Below are 17,875 nucleotides of genomic sequence, written 5' to 3' on the forward strand. Positions count from 1 at the left end.
GTTTGTGATTTGATTGGTATTTTCCTCCATTTTTTTCTGGTTTCAAAGGCTTGATGACTCCATGCATTCGGACATTTCAGCTGCCTGTATTAAAAAAAATAAATTTGGAAACATAAGTGGATGAAAATAAAAGGAGTGTTGTATGTTTGTTGCGTCACAAAAATGACGTAGGGAAGTTTGATGTATTCAGAGTGTTCGAACCACCTCAAGCAGCTATATCTTGTAATATTCTCCTTATTAAGCTGAAGACGATAATTTCTTAAGGTAGCTACACTCCTGATAACTTGTCAAGAAAAATAGAAAAGAAAAATATCTTCAACTTCTGTAAAAAGTTTCACCAAGGCTAGACTTGAGTTCAGGGTACTATGAAGGCTACTGTGGTTACTGTTTTGGCCCTTCTTAATCAACTATTATTGTTTGGCCACCTTCTGTGATTTATCATAAGCATTTACTGCTGGACCCTCAAGGAGGATTCAGCGCATCCTCCCTAGTGTTTTTTGTGAGCAATAAACTTTGAAAGTTTGGTTGTGGTAATCTGACTCTGCAGCTTCCAGTTCCTTTTATCCATCAGCTCTGTTTTAAAATGTAGCATCGTGGGTATTGTTAAATGTTTCTTGATGTGTGACAGGACATGCAGACTGGTATTTTAGCCATGTAGTTGGTGTGATTCAAGAAGAAGAAATGATAGTCATTAACTGCATGGGGGCTGTTGAAGGTCAGTTGTGTAGAGAGCTTAATGATTAGTCTGAGCCTTTTCTGAGATTCGGTAAAAGCTTTTATAGAAAATAGATGCCACGGGATTTAGGAGATTTCTTGTTAGGTGGTCTGAAAAATTATGTGAATAAAATACAGGAGACTTCTCAGATTGCTTTGCTTTCTGACTATTACTTGTGTGTTAAAATATTAGTGATTATATGCAGCATAATCTGCTGAAGTCTTAAATGATGATGCATTTTTCAGGACTATTGTTTTCTCAATAAGCAAATAATTAAGTTTTTCAAGAAATGCCACTGGCATGCAGACAACCATTTGTTTTCAGTTTTACTGTATAAAAGAGTTATGCATCCTAAAATTGTGTCTGATGAAATGTTGATCTGAAACCTTGGTTCTGAACGTCTTCCAAGTTCCAGCTCAAATTACAGGCATTTGTGGAACTGGCATCATCCCTGTCCCTGCAGACAGATACTAACATCAGGAGAGTTCTGAGACTGTTAAACTTAATGCTGAGTATTTTACTGTTTATTGTTCTTAAAATACACAAAGAATTAGGTGTCTCTGATCTTTTTAGTAACTCTGCTAGATACAGTTCTGGGAGTGAATGCATGCTAGCCTGAATTACTGCAGCAGTACCACCTTAGGCATTGTGGTGACGATCTTTTGTTGCTGAGTATTCAGTGGGACTAATGTGTTATGTCTAAGGAAGATAAGGAAGAGAAAGAAATTTATACGGAGAGGATCAGGCTGTTTGAGCTCTATTGGTGGGAAATTGCACTTCCCAGAGATTGTCAGAGTTGCCTAGAATGGAATTTTCTCATGGCTGGCTGGGACTAGTGTCTCCTCCTAAGGGTTTCCTCAGTGCAGGGCATCCTTCAGCCACTCTTGACTTTATCTTGCTACATGAGAATGAGGGGGTTTTGCTCTTATTTCATTTATTGAAAGATAATTGTCAAGCTGAGGAGCTGGGAGAGGTTTTGTTTTGGTTTTGTTTTTGTTTTAGCTTAGTAGCACAACCAAAAAATCCGCATTGAAATAATACCTGTAGCTATTTATGTGCAGTCTTGTATTTCTGTCTGTGGAGAAAAAGACAGGTTATAGCCAGCTGATGATGAGAAGGAAGAAGAGTTAGAAAACCTCTGGTGACCTTTACTTAAATCTGAATTAGAATACTTCAAACAATAAGTAAGTAAGGATAAAATAAAAATTTCAGGGAGGTTTTATGCTGGCTATCCCTACAAAAATTTCAGGCTTCTGCTACGAAATGTGAATTCGGGCTTTTTTAAAGAGTTTTGCAGTATAGAGAAAATGAAATGTTCACTGAAATATGCTACCGTAGATACATTGCTTGTGTCCATTTAGTGCTCCTTCCCGGAATACAGCTGCGTCTGATTTCCGCCCATGGTGACAGTGCCCTCTTTATACAAAGCATGCCATTATATTCAGGTTGGCACAAGTCACACAGAAAATGGATCTTTCTATACTTTTGTATAAATCAAGGGAATTCCAAAATTAGAAATTGTTTCCCCTTCCTCCTGGTAATCAAATGCTTTAGTAATGACCTGCTTGGCACAGCTGCTACTTGGTGTAGAAGTTAAGCGTAGATTTAAGAAGGATCCGATGCATCCATTTTGTGGTAGTACACAAGCTTGATGCTAGGAACAGAACTCTAACGCTATAAACCTAACAAGGACTTTATGATTTTAGTTTTGAAGCTAACTTACAGTTAACAGATGTTGGCACAACCGTATGTTTATGATTGAAAACTGTTTAGTTTTTCATTTTCTGGTCTGAAAAACTGACAAACTAACTTGTTAGCTTTGAAGACGGGTTTTTAATTCAATTACAGTGCTTTCATAGACAACATCTAATCCAGTCCCAAGGAAAAAGCCTGCTTTTCTTCTTCTGAGCAGCGCATGGCTTGTGCTGTAGATTCAGTATTGCGCTTCTATGATATTTGCTTCTAGTAATTTTTAGAAGTTAAGCTTGTTGAAAAGCAGCAGTGTAAGCTGTTTTACTTAAAAAACTTCCAATGGCGTTTAAATTTCAAGCAAAGACCATTATTTTTTGCTTATCTGTTGGCTAGGAAAGATGTAGTCTGTGGTGTGCTGCAGTGCTCAGCCACATTCCCAGGTCTTTCCTAATTGCAAACTGCTATAAAGAACAAAGTTCAAGATCATTTTTTGCTAGATTCTCCAATTAATTTTATTGCAAGAAACATTTTTAATGGCGATGGAAACTTGCTGGAAAAGCTTTATCACTTTTGTGTGAATCTCTTATACTGTGAACCAGGAAGATGAGCAGGTGGAACAAAAGCCTAATTGCTCCGAAAAAGCTGTAATTCATCTGATGTGCTATTGCCTTAAAAAAAAAAAACCCAACGTTTTTTAGTATTCAATATAAAGTATGGCAAAATATACAGTTAGCATAGCTATACTGTGTATTACTTGTATTTTTGAGAACCAATCCGAAAGAGAAGTTCAGTTGTCCCTATGATTTCCAGGTTGTTGAGAATAGAGAAGTCAGTCTAGAAAGGAACTTAAGGAACTTCTTGGGCATATGCATCTTTGATGGGCTGTAGCCAGTATTGTGAGTTTCAAGTGCTCAGAAGTCTTGAATGATGCCTAAAACCATGAGCTAAACTTTGGATTTCTAAAAAATATTTTGGAATTTCCAGTATTTTGAAGGTAAGCTAAGAAAATGACTCTGATGTGCCCGATGGACACAAACCAGAAGGCAGCATTGCTCCCCATCCCTGTACCAGCAACAGCCCTTAAGCTTTTCACCCAGCACCTGATTCCATAAACTGCCTCATGGACACTAACTAACACCAGTGCATTGCTTGAATTGAAGAACAGACAGCACAAGAGCCTCTTGAGAAATAAAGTGCGTCTTGCTTCTTGCTGCAGCAACTTTTTGCACTTGGTGCTCCCTTGCTACTGATTGGCTCAAATAGGTCTGTGTTTATATTTTATATGATTGTGAATGTTACCCTTAGGGGCTGAATGGTTTTAGTTTTGCGTACTCATGTAAGGGAATGAGTTTAACTTCCTAAGAGAGCCCTTCTGGTACCCATAACAAGGAAAGGAGGGATGCAGGCAGAGCGTACTGTGCAAGAAGGCTGGAGGGATGGCGCCCACCCGGCACGCAGCCTGCCATCTGCCCTCAGCTGTCACACACTGGGCCCTTTATTCAGTGCCACATACATGCACCAGAAGCAGCCCACAGAATGTCCTTGGCACAGCCTGGCTTTGTGCAGTCTCTCGCTTGGGGACGGGCTGTGGTAATTGCATAGTATGTTACGAGATTCCTTCATGAAGCATTCTTTCCAGCCATTAAAGTGATTTTTATTCTCTTGTTAAATTAAAGTTTGCTGGAGCTGACAATTTTTCAACTGGGTAAAGCTGTCTGCATGCGTGGGAAATAACTACAATATAAGTAGCAGGGTTTATTACGTATTCAAAGCTACAACTGGTAATTCCTGAGCAGAAAAAATGAGTAAGCTTCCTGGGCAGATAAACAACCTTATAAAAGTAAAGAACAAGTTGAATTGGATACGTAACAAGTTGGATTGGATACGTCAAGGCTGTTTTTAAGGAGAAATAACTGAAAATATCTAGTGTAGCTGTGCAAAACTATAGTATCACTGTACATATATGGAGGAGAATATATTCTCTGTATTTTTTAGGACAATCTTAAATTATTTTAAGCAGAATTTGAAATATTGCAACATCTGTTACATTAGGATATTGCTTCATCAGAGTATTAATAAATAGTTATATTTTGAACTGCCTCAAAAATGTGTAATATTCTTTGCCATTAATTTTTTTTTTCTACAGGAATTTTTCCTGTCAAGAACTGACTGATGTTAAAGGAATACTATAAATGCTTTATCTTTTAAATTCCTGACCGTTTCAGATCTAGAATTCAGGTCTAGAATGTCTGACCAGACAATGAACAGTTTTCACTGATGTTTTTAAAGTTACAGGTGGGAGAACATTAATTATTGTATGACTGTTGGCTGCATATGCAATATCTTTGTCTCTCAAATACTCGCAGCCACGTGGGTTTGGCAAGCCTAGCAGAGTTGGGCTCAACTTTTCAAACTCGTGTCCAATGTGTGTTTTTTTCCTCCTTTATTTATACCTAAAATGACCCATCATGATAACCATTTCTTGGCTTCCTGTTTTGGGATCTTTTGTGACATCTTGTCCTATGGAGGACCGCTGGAGTGAATTGAAAGAGGTTGATGCTCTGTATGTCAGTACCTGTCTGTTGGGGATATCCAGACAGAGTGTTAGCTGAGACTCTCAAAGTTCAGGTCTCCTCCTTTTGGAGAGAGACGGAGGATAAGAACCCTTTTTTCTTGTGCAAGAGGCCCCTTGCAGTTTGCAAATGTGTTGACAAAGGTCTAGTCTTTAGATAGGGGCCATGATCTCTTCTTAAGTATGTCATGGGGCCAGTGTAGGTCAAAGAAATGAAATTAAAAATAATAAATCTTTAGCTCTCAGATTATGAAATTTATTTTTTGCAAAGAATTCTACACCCTCAATCCCAATTAGCAGTGTTCAGCACATCCAAACTTCAGTTATCATTTGGGAGCACAGAATCTGTTACACATTTTGTAGCCATCACCTTGTATTTCAGACTTCAAAATAAGCTTACTCAAAACAAAAAAAGATTCCTAGTCTAATATAAATCAAAATCATATACATTCTTCCTAATGCCATAAAAAACTCTTCCCAGCTCTAAGCAGTTCTTGCGGGACAGAAAATTGTGATTCAGCATGTTGAGTGCTTTCAAACCAAAAATGTAAATGAGCACAGATTGATTACTGCGTAATTAGTATTGATAGAGGCTGGAGTTAAATCCAAAACATTGACATTATTTCTGACTGGCTAACTCTTTTGTTGGAAAAAGTTTCATATCAAGTGAAATTTCAATCTTGTGTGACCGAAAAAAGAGGTTTGAAATATCTGACTTTCCTGGAGAACAGAAATTCCCCCGTGCTCACCAGCCCTTCCCCAACCTGTGAAAACTGACACAAGAAGTTGTTTACGGAAAGAATTTACAGTCTGTTAATCTAGAAAAATGTTAACCTTGAAAAAGCAGCAGCATTCCACCGGTTTTCTTGGTAACTGTGTGCCCTGTTAGACCAGTCATACTCTGAAATGCATTTCATTTCTGGCGTGTCTTTGTCCAGAAGCTTCTGATGATACATACAAATGTAGTTCTCCTTTAATTTTGTAACTGTGGCTCTAATGCAAATAATTTCCCAGTGTAGAACTCTTGGAGGGCTTTGACATTTTAATGGTGTGGGGGGAGTTGCTGAAGCATTGCCATAAATTAGATACTTTCTAGGTGGCACTGAGAGGTTCTGGGTGCTGTCTGCCGCTATCTTTGTGCGTGGAAAGGCTCAGTGTCTTGCAGTTCTCACCTCCAAATTTCCGTGAAGCTGTTCATTAAAATATTTATCTGTTCCAAAGAAACGTCTCAGAGCCAAGCTTGAGAAGAGATGACATTTCAGCATGTTTGTTCGCAACTCATGAAATATATGTGTGCAGTTTTCTGTTTCTCACTAGTTTGGCTTTTATACCTAAATTAGAGCCAGGTGCGCAGCTCAAGCCTTGCTTGAACTTTGATGGTTTGCTGATCTCTTTGCTATAAGTGTGCAAAAGTAAGATGGTATAAATGGCTTGCCTTTTTCTTAAAACCCAAAAGGTCATTACAGTTTTAATACACTCAGGTGGTGCTTCAAAGAACTCTTTGTTATTTTACACAGCTAGTTCTAAGTAGATCTACACGATATTTCCAGTACCAGAACCTTAATTTAGCCCTTTATTCTTGTAAAACCTCATTTGTGTTAAAGCTTGAATGTAGTACATTGCTAAACCTGAATATTTTAGAACTTTTTTCTTTTAAACTTTAAAGTGTGTCTAAAAATAAACTGACATCTACTTTTTCAGTATCATTTAATATGCATAACAAACCCACTAACCTGCAAAAAAGAGGAGAGTTATGTTTTGAAGGAGATTCAATTTCCAAAAGAACAAAACAAAGTTTAAGCTTTGACAACAAGCTGGGGAACAAAAGAAACCCAAGTCGTGGAGGAAAAGTACCTAATCATCATGTCAGCTTGACATACTTGATTGTAGGATAGAACTTTCTTTTCAGTAATCTGTTTTGAAAGCCATGAAATAGTCGATAGCAAATGTTACTCTCTCAAGATGTGTGAACTCTCAAAAAAACCCCAATCACCATGGACCCGTTTTGCATGGTGTTGACCTGAATAAGGGGATAATGTGCTTAAGCAGCTTATTCATTCTTCAGTGCCTTTTGGAAAGAGAGCGGCTCCACAATGATTTGCCACTCAGGGCTCAGACGTGACCACTGTTCTTTTCACTTGCTGAATGTTTCATTCTTTTGTCTTCGCCCCGGGTTTCTCCATATGTTGTTCCAAACAAGACTATAAAGGAACTTTTGGGGGCTATTTCTTGTCGAACTGTAACGTTTGTGAAGCCGAATGCACTGAGCTGTAAAGGAATTTTGAACTCTGGGTATATAGCTGGCCAAGCTTTTAATCAGAGATGTGTCACTGAATTAATTGTCTCTGCTTGTGAGACTTCCCAGGCTGGAAGTTTAAGCATACCCAGAAATATTGCATTAATTGATTTAAGTATTCCAGGTTATATTTCAGCATCAAAGGTATGTGAATAAATTCATGCCTTCTAAACAGAGTTGTTTCAGAGTTCTGAATTTTAGTGTTATTTATAGATTTAAATGCTTGCAGGCATGCGAGATGCAAAAGTGTCAAAAGGAGTGTAAGATCCTATGTTTCAAGGCAAACCCATGGCTTGTTTAGCACTTTCCGAAAAGCATAATGCCCATTTGTCTTGAAGTTTCAGAGAATCACTCCCCAACTTAAGTTGGCTTCTTGAAGAAATCAGCATGACTCAGTCTGGCCCTGAACTGTTTTGGAAACATTATCAGAATTTAAAAAATAAAGGGGCCAAAGATATAGATAGATTGAGTGTGGGTTTTTTTATTATTATTATTTTTTCATTTTAAGCATCATTTTATAAAAAGGGAACACAGACATTGTTTAATAAAAAGCTTGTGGAAGTATGTTAAAAGAGCAGATCAGTTTAGTAAGAGTTATCGGTGTTTGAAAAAGGGTAAGTCACTTGACGCTGAGTTTGACCGTGGAGCATGTGGTATGCTTGCACAGGATATGGAGCAGCAGAAGCCTACTGGTGTGGAAAGCTGTGGCAATGGGATTTTAGAAATGGGTTTTCTCTTTCTGAGTCCTACCTTGATGTTCCTGACAGAGGCTCCTGCCACTTGGCAGTTCTGCTTTCCAACCTTGCATGCTCAGCCTGGTGGGAAGCACATGCATCTCCCACAGGGTTTCCAAACTTGTCTTGTTCTCACATTGCTAAACAGTTCATTTGCAATTTGTGTGAATTTAACTCCCAAAGAAATAAAATTAGCCCTGATTTGTCAGATTTTCCTGTGGCGATTTTAAATAACCAGGCAACCTCAAAAGGGAAATGAGAAAATAAGTCCATAAATAGTTCTTGAGTGCAAAGTTGGAAATAATTATATTAAAAAAGAAGAACCTACAAAAGGGAAAATTACTTTGGAAGAGATCTGACACCAAGCTCATGCCAGTTTTTTCTGCAGTATCTGGAATAGGTACTTGATTTTGATTTTGCTGCTGGAATACCTAGAATAATGTAAATACACAGGCGAATCTGCTACTTAAACATGAATACTACATAGAATTGGTGAAGGGAATTAATAAAATACAGTGTAATGACTTCACCTTCATTTATAAAGAAATTTTAATTTTGAGCTTTAGTCATTCTTCAGTTCAAACAGTTGCACTAACATCTGAAAGTCTGTAAGTAATGTATTGGAAATTGTTTTGAAATGGTGATGGATTGAGCAACAGCTATAGAAAAATAGTCTTTTTATCCTGTATACTTTTTTAAGCATTCATTATAGAAGTGGAGAGAAAAGTGAGGGACAGACAAAGATCTCTCGCTGTAGGTCTACATCAGAATACTCCCAGGGGAGGCAGAATATCACCATGGGTTTTCAGTATCACGCTGGTTCAAGACAGTCTTTAACAGGGGCTTGTGATCCAGAGGGGTTTTGCAGTTCTACAACACAGAAGAGCTATGAAGGGAATTTAGACACTTCTTTAAAATAAAGAAATCAGATTTCTGATTCCTAGCCTGAAGCAGGCTGAGCAAGCTCTCCAGCCTTTTTGCATCATGTTGAACATTGAAGGTGACATGGCCTGTATTTTTTTCTATATGGTGGTTTTCTAGTTAAAGTTGGTGGACACATTTCTGCAACCATGTTGACTTTAGCAAATTGGTTTTGGATGAAAAATGTTTGGTCAAGCTCTTGACCACTTCTGCAAGCTGTTTGGGCATGTGTGGGAGGATTGCACACTAGATACAACAGAGAAATTAGCTTATTCATTTTCAGAGGCCTGTGGAAAAAAATGTCAAACAGTGTCTTTATGTGAGAGTTCCTGGAAGAGCCAGTGAAAGTGTTGAGACTGGGGATTTACTGTAGCTGAAGTGAATTGTCAAAAGTGATTGCAAAACACTTTGAACATGTTTAGCAATTTGTATGTTATGGTTTAGAAATGCATCAGGTGAAACCAGGATCTTCTAGTAGTGAAGACAAGGAGTAATACAGGCTTGCCGTTTTTGTGGACCTAGGGAAAAGTCTGGATCTTAAATCTAGCAGAAGAAAAAGTAAAAGATTTAAGTGTAGACAAGTTCAGAAATCATGCCCAACCGATGGACCTGGGTATCTGAAATGGAGAATGCTGGAATATAAACTGATAATTTAAGAAGCTTGGAAAGAAAAGGTCAAAGGCTTGACATTTTTGGCATACTGAATTTTAAAAAGTAGCACGTTTTCTGAATATCAGGTCATCGACACAGTTGAAATGATGGACTCTGAGAGACAGTTGTGAAACATGATGATAAAAGCAAATAAAATGGCTTTTCAAAAATGTCAGAGCATTGTCAGAATGCAAAGGAAAAAGAGAAGAGGACCAACTGAAGCTTTAAAAGATACTTTTGAAACCTGATTTCCCAGAATAAAGTTTTCCTTTTTCACTGGGAAACAGTATACTTCCTTTGAGACTAGGGTATCCCTTTTCCTTGATACAAAATGGTGTTTCTTTAATCTCTTTGTTGTGTTTCTTAGGTCTTTATATAGAGGTGGATAAATGGGTATGTACTTCATATGCTTGGGTTAATCCTCAAACACTGTGTCGTTGTCCCCTTTTTATTAACTTTGAGTGTACTCATGTAACTTGCTCATGTAATAGTTCTAACTTTTTGTTTTTTAACAGATGTTGTTGAAAGATCCTTTGTATATTGGGCTGAGACACAAGAGAGTCAGAGGTCAAGCCTATGATGATCTTCTTGATGAATTCATGGAAGCTGTAACTTCAAGGTATGTGATGTATCTGTGCTATTCATTGGTGAATTCCACTGTGAACTTCATCTTTGGAGAAATAAAGGTCAGTAGCTTATGAAAGGATACAGAGCTGTTAGGTTACTGATCGTTTTTATTTTGAGCGTAGCATTTTGTAAGTTTATAACTATCTGAACTACATGCCTTTAATGTTGCAGTTCTATGAATTCACTGCATGACTGGTAAAACTCATCTTGAGATAAACTATTTTTTCAAACTTCGTCTTTGAGATTTGGATTCTATTTGCCTAGTAATTTTCTAAGCCTGGTACTGTGCCTACGTGATTTTCTCTTGTCTCTGTGATTTCATGTGTGAGATGTCAGTAGCCTGCAAGAAGCTATCAGACTTGGCAACTGCTGCCTCTGCCCCCACAGATACCACAACAAGACTTCATGTTTTGTTTTTAAATGTCATGGTATGGACCTGTACCAAGTCAGAGCTTTCTCTTGCCTCTTTACTTCCTATACAGAAAGTAGTTAAATTTATTATTGAACCATGATGCATAAAATAGTCTTCTTACATGTCAAATAACACATTTGCTCATATTTTCTGTGTTTGTTAAAATATTTGGAGTTCTAGCCCTGCTTTCAATGTACATACCTAAAATAACCCAAGTGCCAGCATCCTTAGCAGAATGTATTTTCTGCATCTGCTTCACAGAGCTGGGGCTGAGCTGTGGGACCTGAAAATACTTTCCAACTCCTGTCTTTGCTTGTGCCCCAGCTGCATTTTCATTGCATGTTGTGACCCTACCTGGACGTGCACAATCTCTGTTCTTCCTACCCTAGTTTCTGTGCAAAAGAGACTTGTACAGGCTGAAACACATACTTCTTTGTGGATTACTGTACACTTCCCTGTCAGCCCCGTTGGTTGATACCCCTTGTGCATAATCTTGCTATGGAAGTTGCTGATTTGGCTCCCCTACGATGTATTTACTCCTTTTCTGAGTATTCCCTTTCAGCTGAAATTGTTGCATTTTCACCTTCATAATAAAAGGTTTAGAGCATTAGAAACGCTTGATGGACTGTGTTTTGAGGATCTCTAACTTAATGCACTCCTTAACTCACCATTTCTTTAAAATGAACCACAGTTGTTCATACTGAAGGAAATAATCAGAGTCAAATAGATCATCTCAAGAATGTCTGAAGGTCTGGTTGACGTGTTTTTTTTTAATTTAAACATCTTTAAAACTATAATTTTGAGCAATTCCTGTTTGCTTGACCTTCTGAAAGATCACTTAGTTCTCAGCTAAATCTGTCGTGGTCTATAATGGTGCCGTTTCTTGCGTGTTTAAAGTGCAGCACTTACAAATTATATTTCAAACTTTATGTGGTTTGCAAAAGCAAACCAAAAGGATTGTTTTGGCTGTAGTGTGACACGTATATTGATTATGATACTCATTTGATAAGGTGAAGGGAAAAGTGATGGTAAGGCAAACTGAAGTCCATTTGCTCAGTAATTTCCTATGTTCCTAAATACAAGTTAGTGTTTGGCATGCTGCTGGCAGACTCTGCACTTGCAGCTGATTCTGGTGTGGTGGGTCTGACTGTTAAAGATGCAGGTCATGATTTGGTTTATTGTGTATTACTTTATCTTTCCAGCCATTGTGGTGTTCTAGGTATTATTATACTCTTGTTAAATGTTAGTTATCTTTTATTTGTGAAAGTTTATTTTCTGTTTTTTCCTCTTTTCACTTTTCTTAGCCTTCTGCTGGCTGTTGCACAGAGGGAGCATTAGCTTTATTTGTTTTAGATGCATGTTTAGTCAATTACATTTTAGGTTAGTCCTGTTTATTGTTAGTTATTGCCATAGTGGTCCAGAAGAGGCTTTCTTCTTTAGTGTTGTGTAATCAATTCTGACAGTTGGGGAATTTCTGAGGAAATCTGTTGTCATGTTTTCTGTACCATGGAGTATTCATCTCCAACAGATACATAACCACAGACATCATAAAGCACAAGGCTGTCGTGTATTTTTAATAAGCCAAATTTAAAGACAGGCTTTTAAGGTGATGACAAATATTTTCCAGTTGGAAAACTATGTGAAATACCTGTTTTAGATCTTTTTCAGCCTCATAATTTTCCAGAGAAGCCAAATGCTAATAGAAGTGAGAGCCAGGTTTCAGAGGGACTGCCTGGGAACAAACAAAAGCAGGCAAAAGCAGGCAGCTGTACAAAGCAACGCACTTTGTATGGGCTTTTCATTGGCTTCCATGGAATCTTTCCAGACGTGCACATCATCTTGATTGATTGATTGATAAAATTTGAAAATCTACATTTTTATAAGCTCAACATCATTTATAGCGTTTCATGTTGAAACGTCACTTTTACACAGTAAATGTCATGATGCATGATAAGGAAAATGCTTTATAAAAATGCATGTCATATGAGGGTATAGTTTCATCAACTACAACACTTTCCTCTTCTCAGCCTGCACTGTTATTCGGCCCCAAAAAGTTTTTCTGAAATGAAATTATTTATGAAAGAATCAGGATTTGAAGAAAACCCAAAACAACACAAGCCATCCATTACCGACAGATTTTTGTACAGCATCCGGTGTGCTATCATGGCAGAATGGAACTAGTACAAAGTGATTTTTCCCAGATGTGGGAAGGCAGAAGCATATGGAAAGTGTCTGGATTTATGCTGACATAAATCCAGTGAACAGCTTGTATTTATTTACATATGTATACATTTATCTGTTTATTTATTACCAGTGCCAGCAGCTGCTGAGGGCAGGTGTTATAATTTCTTTGGACATTACCAGGTGTTTCTTGCTTTTGTGTCAGTGCGGTCCTTTATGGGAACAGGAATATTCTAATGGAATTCTAATGGAAGGAATGTTTTATAACATGAGAAAAAAAATGGGCAGTTATCTTCATCACTGAAGAACGTAAATCAAGTAGAATTCAGAAACGTTTAAGTTTCTGCCCTATGAAGAAATAGGTCATAAAACATTTTATACAGAGAAGTAAATTTTTCCAAATGACAAGTTGCTCTTTAATATCTCTGTTTACAGAGGAAAGTCTGAGAGGAGGGATTGCTAAGCAAGACTTTGATAGATATGATCGATCCACCAAGGCTTTCTGTGTAACCAGAGGAAATAACTCTTTTTATTCCAGTTCATATCTCTTCCCTATTTGCTTGTGATGGTGCAAAGAGAAATGTATGAGTGGCAAAGAGGTATTCAAGTACAACAGTGAGGGGATTATGGAAATGCTTGAGGTGGAAAAATATGTAGAATGGAGATGGAACAAGAAATGAAAAGAGGGAGAGGGAAAACGCTCCTTTTTAATAACGAGGATTTGAATTTCCTTGTCTCATGCAAAAAGTAGACTTAAAGGGTCTGGAAATTTTTCCCTTACTTTGAAGGACACTTCATTTTCGCAAATCTGGTAAAGATAACTCCACCTTAAACTCCTCTCAAAAATGTCAAGAGTAGGGAAGAGCAGCATCCTACCAGTTTGCTTTCTGCTGCAGACCATCCCCAATGGAATGCGCAATACACTGTGGAGGGACAATACTAACCTGCACCTCTGTTTTTTTAAAAGATAGAAAACTTTTAGAAAATTCAAAGAACCTGGTATAATTCCCATTGGTTATTTCCTTGCCTGTGTACTGCAAGCCCAAAGAGTTTGGCTTGATTATTATGCTGAGTCCCATGGATTTGTGATGCATAGAAGCAACCCTATATCACTGAAATTATCTTTGTGTGTGTGTGATGCTGAGTTTTCAATTTCTCTTCAAGATGCAAATAAGAGTGGTGGACCCCCAAAAAATAATATAATGTAATTTATGTTCTCTTCTGTAATCATGTTTTAATTAAATCCTTCACCCACTCTTTTTATATGCTTAACTTTTCTCATGTTTGTGAACTATAAACCAAGCTGCTGACAATTGTAATTCAGTATGTTCTGTCCTAAATTACCATGATGTAGTCATTATTCCTTATTTGCCTGATTACATTATTCACAGATGTAGCAGAGTTTTATTTCACATCATGTGTTAGTTTTAAGCAGTGATTTATCGTAAATACGGTTTATCTAACTTTGAAAACAAGGATAAAAATAACATGTCCACAAAATAAAAATACACAAATATTTTAATAGATGCTTTCATTTAGTAGATTATATTAGAATATAATTCTATTTATGAATAACTTAATTCAAATGGCCCTTCTGGCAAGAAGTCAACATAAAAATTACTTATGCTATGCATCATTAAGGAAATGGTTGGACTGCACAATGGTTCTGACAGTATGTTCAAGCACAGACTGTGAGTATAAGAGCATTGGTGCCTCTGTCCTCTTTTGCACTATAGTGGTGCAAGACCGAGACTTCTGTCATGCCTATGCATTACCATATCAGAAAGTGTGCAGGAAGAAATACTGCTGCAACAACTCCCTCCTATGGCAGAGCTGGTGAAGATCTTTCTGTTTAGGGATCTTGTCCGTCAGTGGGACTTAGGCCCTTTGAGGTTAGTTTTTCAAGTCTGTGGCTAACTCTCCATCCACTGTTCAGTGAACATTACCTTCCTAGTGAAGATCACTGTGGATAGCAGGATAGGGGAAGGGTGGGTTCTTAGGCAGAAGGCCATATACAGCCTTGACAACAGGTACAGTTGCTGTTTGAACTTACCCTCAGTTCCGTCCTGTGCTTACATCTGAGGTTCAGTTCCAGTCATGGATGGGTTTGTGTTCTTCCTGAAACTGTTTGGTGCCAGGGGTTAGGCTTCTTTGCCAACCTAAGACTCCCAGGTGGACTTTACTTTTATAGTGACTGGCAGGGTAAAACTGCTCAGTAAGATCCTTAGCTTGTTTGCCTATGCAAAAAAGCCCTCAAAAAAACTCAAAAACGTTATGGTTTTAAAATAGGGACTATTGCTTTGGATATTGGAGAGTGTTATGAAAGAAGAAACCTCAAGCAATTTGCTAAGCAGGGTTTATTTTTATTCTAGTTCAGGCAGCTCTAATGGTTTGCCTGAGGAAAATCTTCAAATTTTGTCATTAGCTATTGTTGCTTGTAGCATTTCAGTGCTCAATAAATGATGCCACATCCAGGAAGTTTGTTAAGAAACCTTGAACCCTTCCCGAGAGTGTGGTACTTAGCGAGGTACCCTGCTTGTGGAATCACCATCACCTGCCTGTGTAGAGGAAAAAGGGAAGTAACTTTGCTATAGTGTGTTTTTTGAGATGGGATGCTTGTGCACACATTTGGTGCCCCTTCACTTGCCAAATCCAGGGGACTCTTGAGATGGATGAAAGAAGACTGGGTAGAAGGCATCTACTTCTGTATATTCCCTTAAGGTAGAGCAGGTTAATTAAATCACCCCCAGTGCAAATATCATTATAAACAATGTATCACAGAAAAAAAGAAAAACCCAATGTAAGTAATCTTTCTTTTGGTTATTTGGTGCCTAGTACCCCTCTTTTTCTCTTTCCTACTGGCTCATTTGGTGGTTAAATTGTATCTGATTGCTTGGTATGTGACAAATGTATGCTCTACAGACTTTTCAGACACAGTAAGTGGCATAAGGAAAAGTGAATCCATTAGTAAAGCAAAATCATAGCAGGATAGACAGAGCCTAATCACATCAAGTTTATTTGTAGAAAGAGTCCTATTGTTGTTTGTAATGTGAGACTTCAGAGAAATTCTTAGCAAAGATCAGCAGAGAAGCCTTGAGGAACTAAAACCTCATACATCCCTTAAAGAAAACAAAAAGTAATGAAATCCTCAACCACTGTACTGAGGGGGAAGGTTTGGTTTTGGTTTTGAGAGACAAGATAGAGTGGAATATTTTTTGTATTTTTAATATGCCTCTTATACCAGAACTGATTCTGGAGTGCAGAATTGGATGTATCCATGTTTTAATAATGCTCACTTATGTCCCAGACTTGCTACTGTCATTCAAAACTCAACAAGTGAAGAACATGCTGTTCTCAGGCTTTTTTTCTCTGGGCTATTTAAAGAACAGATTTTTCAGATGGAAAAGGCTTGGGTAATTACAGTTGCTTTCCTTCCTCTTTTATAGCTCCAGCAAATGATGGTCAGAATTCTCAACAAAAGTTAGCTGGTGCAACTGAATTGTAAATGGAGTGAATGTTGATTTATTTGAATAATTTGTGCAAGTGTAGTATTTTAGCAAGGTTTGTATTGTTCTTACAGAAGTATGGTAGTTTTCCAGGCTGTCAGAAGCCATTTCTGAATTTATTTTTTTTCCTTTGGAAACTCTAGTAAAGTAAAATATCAAATTTTTGGCTGAAGTTCACATCAGAATATACTAAGATCTCTGTCCCTCTTATTCTAGCTCTACCTCTCTCCCATTACAAGTCAAGAATGTTTTCTACTTAGATTTAACTCTCGGGCAAACTTTAATCCATTCTCAGTCTGGCTAATGTGATTTGGTACCTCAGTGCTTCATCCCTCCCTGGTCCTTTGCCCCTACCAGAGAGTAACACTTCATGCTTTATGCAGAGTATCCCACCCAAACTGCACTTGCTCCCATCTGAGATTCCTGATCCATGGCAGCGGATCAGCCCTGCCTATGGGTACCCCTGCTGTGGTTCACAGTCTGGATGTCAACAGCAGTGGGACTTTGGTAGTCTAAGATTAGCTAGTAAAATAAAGCCCTGATGTAGGAGAGCAGAAGGCAGCAGATACTGCTGACGCCAGAGTCAATGGTACCCTCCTGGACAGACCTGGATGTCCTAGCCTGCCCAAACAAATCCTGCCTTGCATGAGAGGGCCTGGACCAACTGAGGGCTATGGTCATCTGCCACCTCCAAAAGACTTATATCTCCCATTTTTGTGCACCCTATGAGGTGTATGTGCTAGTTAGAAGAAGGTTTTAACTTGGCTTGTTGGCCATTCTGGATAAATGACATAGATGAAACACTTGGTAGTCTGAATTTCCCGATCTTCTGCTTGAGTACAACTTTTAGAGTTGAATCTGTTTCTTACTGTCACAGAATAAGTATCACAGGGGGGAGAAGGAAATTTGGATATTGCAATCCTGCCTAAACTCCTGACACTGCAAATATTTTTCTCTATTGTGCTTCATAATAGAAAGATGTTTCAGGCAGTAACACAAAACATCAGTTTTGTGTCTAGAACAGTTCTTTTAAAGGAAACAGAAATTACCAGGTGAAATGCGAACTATGGAACACAAAATATTTAAGAAGGGGATGGTGGTGCCACTGTCTTTCAGTTAAGCTTAGTTAATCCGGTTCTTAGGAGGGTGCATGACTTTACCAGACCCAGAATATAAGAGCTTGATAGGACCATGCATTTGATAGGATCTAAAAGCCACCACCACCCGAGTGTCAGTTGTCTGGAGCAATGCAATTGTGGCATGTGTAGAGTGTAATTCCCTTATTTTATATCTGCTATGGATTATTATTGGTGTCTGATTGCATACAAATAATAAGCCATTAATATCATTGACATAACCTATTCATCATTTGGATATTGCTAACTTGTTTTGCCACTGGCTACTTTTAGTAATAAACCACAACTTTTATTTTCCATTGTTAACACATCACTCTTAAATTATTTGTCTGGATTAACCTAAAAATGTAATTAAGTCATATACCTGATAGAGAATTTGGAGCAAGTGTATGAGTGTGGTAGAGAGAAGTTATTAGAGGTGACTGGCAGATT

The 17,875-nt window shown here is 38.0% G+C and overlaps 1 protein-coding gene across 1 annotated transcript in view; it reads left to right on the top strand.

The window, feature by feature from the left end:
• ME1 (malic enzyme 1) overlaps nucleotides 1-17,875 on the top strand; it is a 167,117-nt gene that overhangs the window by 84,113 nt on the left and 65,129 nt on the right. The window contains exon 6 of the mRNA XM_065681358.1: nucleotides 10,097-10,200. Within this exon, the coding sequence (XP_065537430.1) occupies nucleotides 10,097-10,200 (104 nt within the window). The remainder of the gene's footprint in view (nucleotides 1-10,096; nucleotides 10,201-17,875) is intronic.

The sequence above is a fragment of the Lathamus discolor genome, chromosome 5 (assembly GCF_037157495.1).
Source record: "Lathamus discolor isolate bLatDis1 chromosome 5, bLatDis1.hap1, whole genome shotgun sequence".
NCBI lineage: Eukaryota > Metazoa > Chordata > Aves > Psittaciformes > Psittacidae > Lathamus > Lathamus discolor.